The 8,490-nt window shown below is 39.8% G+C and overlaps 2 protein-coding genes across 3 annotated transcripts in view; one reads left to right on the forward strand and one right to left on the reverse strand.

Moving 5' to 3' along the window:
* LOC138980735 (serine incorporator 1-like) overlaps positions 1 to 3,320 on the forward strand; it is a 51,403-nt gene extending 48,083 nt beyond the window's left edge. Inside the window, exons 11-12 of the mRNA XM_070353640.1 lie at positions 283 to 297; positions 3,097 to 3,320. Coding sequence (XP_070209741.1) covers positions 283 to 297; positions 3,097 to 3,320 — 239 coding nt within the window. The remainder of the gene's footprint in view (positions 1 to 282; positions 298 to 3,096) is intronic.
* LOC138980528 (uncharacterized) overlaps positions 1 to 8,490 on the reverse strand; it is a 321,773-nt gene that overhangs the window by 302,409 nt on the left and 10,874 nt on the right. The window lies entirely within an intron of this gene.

The following is an 8,490-nucleotide window of genomic DNA, read 5'->3' on the forward strand; positions in this document are numbered from 1 at the left end:
ATGTTTCAATGAAAGTTGTGTTCACCAAGCTTACTGATAATGTAGTCAGAGTTGTAGTAATCATTCATATGTGGACACATGTTTCAATGAAAGTTGTGTTCACCAAGCTAAGTGATAATGTAGTCTGAGTTGTAGTAATCATTCATATGGGAACACATGTTTCAATGAAAGTTGTGTTCACCAAGCTTACTGATAATGTAGTCCGAGTTGTAGTCATCATTCATATGTGGACACATGTTTCAATAAAAGTTGTGTTGTTTTGTGCCTGTGGCCCACCTTCAGATAGTTACAAGCCTGGTAAGTCATACTTAGTGTGTTCAGCTCTTGTATTCATAAACCAGACAACTTTCCTTTCACTGGGAGAACTGCCACACTGTAGGTCTATCTGCTGTCAGCTTCAGCTTTGTATTTCTGTCCACATTCAACCATCACTTTATCACAAACATTGCTTAACGGGGAATACAGTGGAACCCCCTTTCAGACCCCCAATTTAAGACACCCTCACTTTTTAGACCTTGCTTTCTCAGAATTTCTGTTCATAACCTCTGTAAATTTACCCCCATTTTAAGACTCCCTCCTTTGTAAGACCTAATTTGTTGTAAAGAGTCTTAAAAGGGGGGTTCCGTTGTAATTCAAATTTAAAATGAAGAAAGCGATACAGTGAAACCTGTTGTAAGACCCTCCATTATAAGACTGTTGTAAGACCCTCCATTATAAGACTGTTGTAAGACCCTCCATTATAAGACTGTTGTAAGATCCTCCATTATAAGACTGCTTGTTGACCCCATTTTCTCAGCCTTGCTCTTCCTACTGTTCAGTAAATGGAATTGGACTTGGAATAATAGGCCGTGAAAGGTAAATATTTGCCGTAATGGCTTGAGATTTACTGGCCGATGTGAATGCATGATATATTGTGTAAAAAATTCCATCTCACACGGCAGAAATTAATATGTAAAGCGCGGAGAGCACAGTAAATTGTGGTTCGCGCTATATATTGTGCGCCTTGTGGTGAGATATGTGCGCCTTATAAATTGTCGTATTATATTATTAAATGTACTTCTGTTTTAAGACCTGAATTTCTAGGACTCTCAAAGATCTCAAAAGAGATGTTAAGTAACAATCTTCATCATTGCTGTCTGTGCTTCCTATTTCAGTGTTTGTTGGTTTACTTTCTGATTATGCTGTTTGCAGATAGAAACAGTATGGTAGTTCTTACCTTAAAACATTGCTTCTGTGGTTTTCTTGAACTGTCCTGTGTTATACTTATAGCCTACTAACACTTGTAACACTAACAGTCCTGTTCGTGAAGTGCAATTTCACATTATGAGCAGTCTATCTGAAGTCATTATATACTGGTCTCTCGCTTCTCTCAATTTCCTGGTTCATTACATTGCACTTGTGATTGTGTGTAACTTTCACTGAGCTTCAGATAAAGTGCTTATGACATTAACATCCGTTAAAAAGTTAGCTAAATCATTCGTGTTTTTTGCTTTTTTGTGTATGATTATGAAACTTCCTTGTAATACATGTAGTACAGTGCATAGATTGTGGTGACCGGTATATATGGATCTCTCTCTCTCTCTCTCCCCTTGTTTGTAACAAGTTTGAACATAATATGAAGTAAGCCATTTGGGGTTTTCCGTGACACAAAGTGACAAACTGAACACTAAGAGTGTATTTGCACAATGTAATGCCTTGTAGCATTCCATTATATTTGCTCTTGCTATAGGAATGGGTATGCTCCTTGTTTTACTCCCTAATTATATCATTACTGGGTGGGGGTAATTGATATCTTTTAAAATATGTGTAATATTGTAAATGTAAGCTCCCTACGCTGAAGAGTTCACAACATCTTTAAGACTTTCCCAAGATTACTCTGAGTAAAGTTTCTGGTTTTAATGAAATTTGTGAACAGATTTCTTCTTTTAAGAAGTTTTATTTTGCTATCTTAGTTACTAAGGATACGGTGGGTTGGGGGGAGAGGGTAATGGTTTAGTAGCAATTGTTGGCTTGTGCCTGTGCAAATGTGCAATCATGTCATGTGCGTGTGTGTGAGTATGAATATGTAGATAAAATGGGTGGGTAAGGGTTAGCGGCATGTTATTTACATCGTAACCTCCATATCCTAACAGTCATAGTGTTCCTGCTAATTGACTCACAGGCAACCAGGTTTGTGCAACTTTCTGCTACGTAACAGCCTGGCTCAGACTACCAAGACAAACGAAAATGTCCTGTTACATTTACATGTATATTGATTGTCATCAGTAATAGTTATGATCTATCAGTTACACATGCCTTCCCATGTAAGTGTCCCTCGGGTAGGTGCCATAGACTCATTCAGGTTGTACTTACGCTACAAGCAACTTTCTGCTGGAATATTCAAGATGAATGAACAGTCTGACCATCTGCCAAAAAGAGAGAGAATTTCCAATTAAATACATTTTGATTATCACCAGAAATAGTTCCAATTTCTCAGCTACATATGCATCTCATACACTAAAATTATCCAATTGCCACACAAAGGTTGTGATTTTAAAAACTTTTTTTTTATAATAATCCTGATTTTATGGCTGACAACTTGAATTATCAGGTAGTCTATTTGTCCTGAGGGCAAAGGTAACCATAACAAATCAGCTCTATGCTACTGCAGTGTGTGTGTGTGTGTGTGTGGTAGAGGGGGAGATGGGAGGGTGAGAAGGGGTGTACATTAACTTGCCTGAGAGTTGCAATTTTCTTTTTAAAGTTGAATCCCATTTCCGAGTGCTAATTGTGTGTTAATTATCATGTGAGAAAAGCATTTTTTCTCAAAATACGTCTACATCATTTAAGTTTAACCCATATTGAGATAATGAATGCGCTGTTTTCAAATGGAACAGTCCCTTTCTCGCTCTCTCTTTCTCTCTCTCTCTGTAATTATCTTTCTCTATTTTTCTCACTTTCTCAGTTTCTCGCTCTTGTCATTGTCATGGTTTCCGTTTCTCTCTCAGACGCTTTTGTGCTCTCTCTCTCTATCTCTCTTGCTCTCTCAGTCTCTCTCTCCTCTCTTCTCCCTATCCCCCCGTTAGCTTGACGTACATGTGACTATTGGCGTTGCAGGGAGCACTGATAGCGGTGACGAGGAGAAGGGCAAGCAGCAGAACGTGTGGGACAACGAGGAGGAGGGAGTGGCTTACTCCTACTCCTTCTTCCACTTCATGCTGTGTCTCGGCTCTCTCTACGTCATGATGACGCTCACCAACTGGTTCAGGTATGTTACTCCGTCACGGCGGAGGGCTGACCGTGCACCCAAAAGCGGACTCAGCCAAATGGGTATTTTTTGAAAGCTTGGGGCCTGCTAAACATAAAAATCGATGTTAACAAGAAATATTCAAGGGCGCACTTTCTCTTTTCAGTCAAAATTCAACTATACCCTGAAGAGTGATGCACGAGCATTTCAGACGCTTGCCTCTGAAAAAAGAAGTTCTCAGCCAAATTACGAACTCAAACTGGTACGTTTTACATATAAATGTGTTTGTTGGTATGTTTTGATTATCACAAAACAATTTGCGACTGCTTTGGCCGAGGATGCTGGTGACAGTATCATTATTATGAACCCTACCCTAAATCCAGGAAAGACGTCGTCCAAAATGTAGGTAAGTTTTGATTAAAAATAAATTCACACAAGACTAGTATTGTTGTTTGGCTTCAATGGATATATTTTCGTCAAGTATGATGTCTTTACATAATATCTGTAAAATATGAATGGATTTGAATTATATACTATGTCACTATGACCTTCCAATCTTCCTAACCCCCAGCCCAGTAAAGCGTGCGAGACGTTTCCTGAAAAAAATGTCGCTTTGTGGTGCGAGTTCAGTGTGACATGATTAGTTTCCAGAACCCCATTTCTGACTTTCGAAGTTTATCTACATACATTTAGCAATGCACGAGCAAAATATGACAACAATGGTGCCTTTTGGTTTAATGCTATGGTAAAAAATCCTAGTGATAGTGTTTACAGCTTGAAACAAAACATAACAGAGGGGAGTAGTCTTCCTCAATCTGGTTCAGAGCATAATGTATTTCTATTTTCAGAGGTAGCATTATTTCTGATAAGAGCTAGAGCCAATATAATGATGCTGAATATTTGAAAAATGAACTTTGTGACTCATCTGAGTAGCAGAAGAGCCTTCGTGATCGTCAGCGTAAGGCTGGCTGTCTTCAAGGCAATTCCTAGATGAACAACTTAACACTGCGTTCGATTATTCGCCCGTTTCTTAAGCTGGAGCTTTGAAACTTTACACGCGTCTAGGGCTACATGAACGCTTTACAATACATACAATATAGTTGACTCTCGCGTTATTTAAAGGTCACAACAAGGTCATTACCAGGCAAAAACGAGGGAAAACCGAGGGAAAATACCATTTTCTGCAACTTGTGTGAAAGTAAAAGCTTTCAAACTCCATCTTCTTCTGGTATTGGCGCATCTCTAGGCATGACAATCATCTGATTAACAGTCCTCAATTTTCAAGGTCACAACCAGGTCATTACCAGATAGAACCGAGAGAAAACCGAGAAAAAAATACCATTTTCTATAACTTTTTTGTAAGTAAGAGCTTATAAACTCCATCTTCTTCTGGGATTAGCGCTGATTTCTATGACCCTGAAGTCCGAGGAAAGTTTTCTTGGCCCATGCCTAGTTTGAAGGTCATGACAAGGTCAAGTTTACACGTTTTCTATTTGTGTTCGGCTATTTTCTAAGCTAAAGCTGTTGAGGCAGATTCATGACATCTTCCTTCGCCCACAGGGGCTCTAGGGGGGTGGGCGGGGCTGGATGTAATAGGGGTAGAAGAGAAGGGGAGAGAAAAGAAAAAGTCAATGTTAAGGTGTTCATCTACCGATAGCCTTGCGGTCTGCAAGCCTGACTCTGAGGATCACACCGGCTGTCCTGGCACTCAGACGAGTCATAAAGTTGATATATTTTCCGTCGTTTTACCCAGTAATGACCTTGTTGTGTGACCTTTAAATATTACGAGAGTAAACAATATTTGTTTCATGTCTTATAATGCCCTAGACGTGTGTAAAATCCCATCCTTGTCATGACCTTCAAACATTGCATGGGTCAAGAAAACTTTCCAAAGACTTCAGGGTCATTGAAATCAGCGCTAATCCTAGAAGAAGATGGAGTTTATAAGCTCTTACTTACAACAAAGTTGCAGAAAATGGTATTTTCCCTCGGTTTTCCATCGGTTTTATCTGGTAATGACCTTGTTGTGACCTTGAAAATTGAGGACTGTTAATCAGATGATTGTCATGTCTAGAGATGCGCCAATACCAGAAGAAGATGGAGTTTGAAAGCATTTACTTACACACAAGTTGCAGAAAATGGTATTTTCCCTCGGTTTTCCCCGGTAATGACCTTGTCGTGACCTCCACAATTCATGACTGTTAATCAGATGATTGTCATGTCTAGAGATGCGCTAATCCCAGGAAACAATTGAATTTGAAAGTTCATTCTTACAAACAGTTGCAGAAAATGGTACTTTCCCTCGGTTTTTCTTCAGTTTTACCTGGTGATGACCTTGTTGTGTGAAATTAAATATTACGAGAGTCAACAATATTTGCGTTATGTCTCATAAATCCCAAGACGTGTGTAAAGTTGTAATTAGGCTTTAGCTTCGAAAATAGCTGACGTCCAGAAAGTATTTTATTTGACCGTAAAAGATATTCCCAAATAGAAAACGTGTAAATTTGACCTTGTCATGACCTTCAAAGTAGGCATGGGTCAAGAAAACTTTCCTCGGACTTCAGGGTCATTGAAATCAGCGCTAATCCCAGAAGAAGATGGAGTTTATAAGCTCTTACTTACAAAAAAGTTATAGAAAATGGTATTTTCCCTCGGTTTTCTCTCGGTTCTATCTGGTAATGACCTTGTTGTGACCTTGAAAATTGAGGACTGTTAATCAGATGATTGTCATGCCTAGAGATGCGCCAATACCAGAAGAAGATGGAGTTTGAAAGCTTTTACTTACACACAAGTTGCAGAAAATGATATTTTCTCTCGGGTTTCCCTCGTTTTTACCCGGTAATGACCTTGTCGTGACCTCCACAATTGATGTCTGATAATCCGATGATTGTCATGTTTAGAGATGCGTTAATCCCAGGAAACAATTGAATTTGAAATCTTTTTCTTGCAAACAGTTGCAGAAAATGGTACTTTCCGTCGGTTTTCCCTCGTTTTTGCCTGGTAATGACCTTGTTGTGACCTTTACATAACGCGAGAGTCAACTATATTTTACGTATTGTAAAGCGTACATGTAGCCCTAGACGCGTGTAAAGTCTCAAAGCTCTAGCTTAAGAAACGGGCGAATAATCGAACGCAGTGTTAAGTTGTTCATCTAGGAATTGCCTTGAAGACAGCCAGCCTTACGCTGACGATCACGAAGGCTCTTCTGCTACTCAGATGAGTCACAAAGTTCATTTTTCAAATATTCAGCATCATTATATTGGCTCTAGCTCTTATCAGAAATAATGCTACCTCTGAAAATAGAAATACATTATGCTCTGAACCAGATTGAGGAAGACTATTCCCATCTGTTATGTTTTGTTTCAAGCTGTAAACACTATCACTAGCAATTTTACCATAGCATTAAACCAAAAGGCACCATTAAGTTGTCATATTTTGCTCGTGCATTGCTAAATGTATATAGATAAACTTTGAAAGTCAGAAATGGGGTTCTGGAAACTATTCATGTCACACTGAACTCGCACCACAAAGCGACATTTTTTCAGGAAACGTCTCGCACGCTTTACTGGGCTGGGGGTTAGGAAGATTGGAAGGTCATAATGACATAGCATATGGTTCAAATCCATTCATATTATACAGATATTATGTAAAGACATCATACTTGACGAAAATATATCCATTGAAGCCAAACAACAATACTAGTCTTGTGTGAATTTATTTTTAATCAAAACTTACCTACATTTTGGACGACGTCTTTCCTGGATTTAGGGTAGGGTTCATAATAATGATACTGTCACCAGCATCCTCGGCCAAAGCAGTCGCAAATTGTTTTGTGATAATCAAAACATACCAACTAACACATGTATATGTAAAACGTACCAGTTTGAGTTCGTAATTTGGCTGAGAACTTCTTTTTTCAGAGGCAAGCGTCTGAAATGCTCGTGCATCACTCTTCAGGGTATAGTTGAATTTTGACTGAGAAGAGAAAGTGCGCCCTTGAATATTTCTTGTTAACATCGATTTTTATGTTTGGCAGGTCCCAAGCTTTCAAAAAATACCCATTTGGTAGAGTCCGCTTTTGGGTGCACGGTCAGCCCTCCGCCGTGACGGAGTATGTCTGATGATACTTGTTAGTGTGTGTCTGTTTGTCTGTCTGTTCACTTCATGCTGTGTCTCGGCTTTCTCTACGTCATGATGACGCTCACCAACTGGTTGAGGTATGTCTGATGATACTTGTTAGTGTGTGTCTGTCTGTTCACTTCATGCTGTGTCTCGGCTCTCTCTACGTCATGATGACGCTCACCAACTGGTTCAGGTATGTCTGATGATACTTGTTAGTGTGTGTCTGTTTGTCTGTCTGTTCACTTCATGCTGTGTCTGTTTGTGTGTCTGTTCACTTCATGCTGTGTCTGTCTGTCTGTCTGTTCACTTCATGCTGTGTCTGTTTGTCTGTCTGTTCACTTGATGCTGTGTCTGTTTGTCTGTGTGTTCACTTCATGCTGTGTCTGTTTGTCTGTCTGTTCACTTGATGCTGTGTCTGTTTGTCTGTCTGTTCACTTGATGCTGTGTCTGTTTGTCTGTCTGTTCACTTGATGCTGTGTCTGTTTGTCTGTCTGTTCACTTGATGCTGTGTCTGTTTGTCTGTCTGTTCACTTGATGCTGTGTCTGTTTGTCTGTCTGTTCACTTGATGCTGTGTCTGTTTGTCTGTCTGTTCACTTGATGCTGTGTCTGTTTGTCTGTCTGTTCACTTCATGCTGTGTCTGTTTGTCTGTCTGTTCACTTGATGCTGTGTCTGTTTGTCTGTCTGTTCACTTGATGCTGTGTCTGTTTGTCTGTCTGTTCACTTGATGCTGTGTCTGTTTGTCTGTCTGTTCACTTGATGCTGTGTCTGTTTGTCTGTCTGTTCACTTCATGCTGTGTCTGTTTGTCTGTCTGTTCACTTGATGCTGTGTCTGTTTGTCTGTGTGTTCACTTGATGCTGTGTCTGTTTGTCTGTGTGTTCACTTGATGCTGTGTCTGTTTGTCTGTCTGTTCACTTGATGCTGTGTCTGTTTGTCTGTCTGTTCACTTGATGCTGTGTCTGTTTGTCTGTCTGTTCACTTGATGCTGTGTCTGTTTGTCTGTCTGTTCACTTGATGCTGTGTCTGTTTGTCTGTCTGTGCACTTGATGCTGTGTCTGTTTGTCTGTCTGTTCACTTCATGCTGTGTCTGTTTGTCTGTCTGTTCACTTGATGCTGTGTCTGTTTGTCTGTCTGTTCACTTG

This window comes from Littorina saxatilis, linkage group LG11 (assembly GCF_037325665.1).
Source record: "Littorina saxatilis isolate snail1 linkage group LG11, US_GU_Lsax_2.0, whole genome shotgun sequence".
NCBI classification, from domain to species: Eukaryota; Metazoa; Mollusca; class Gastropoda; order Littorinimorpha; family Littorinidae; genus Littorina; species Littorina saxatilis.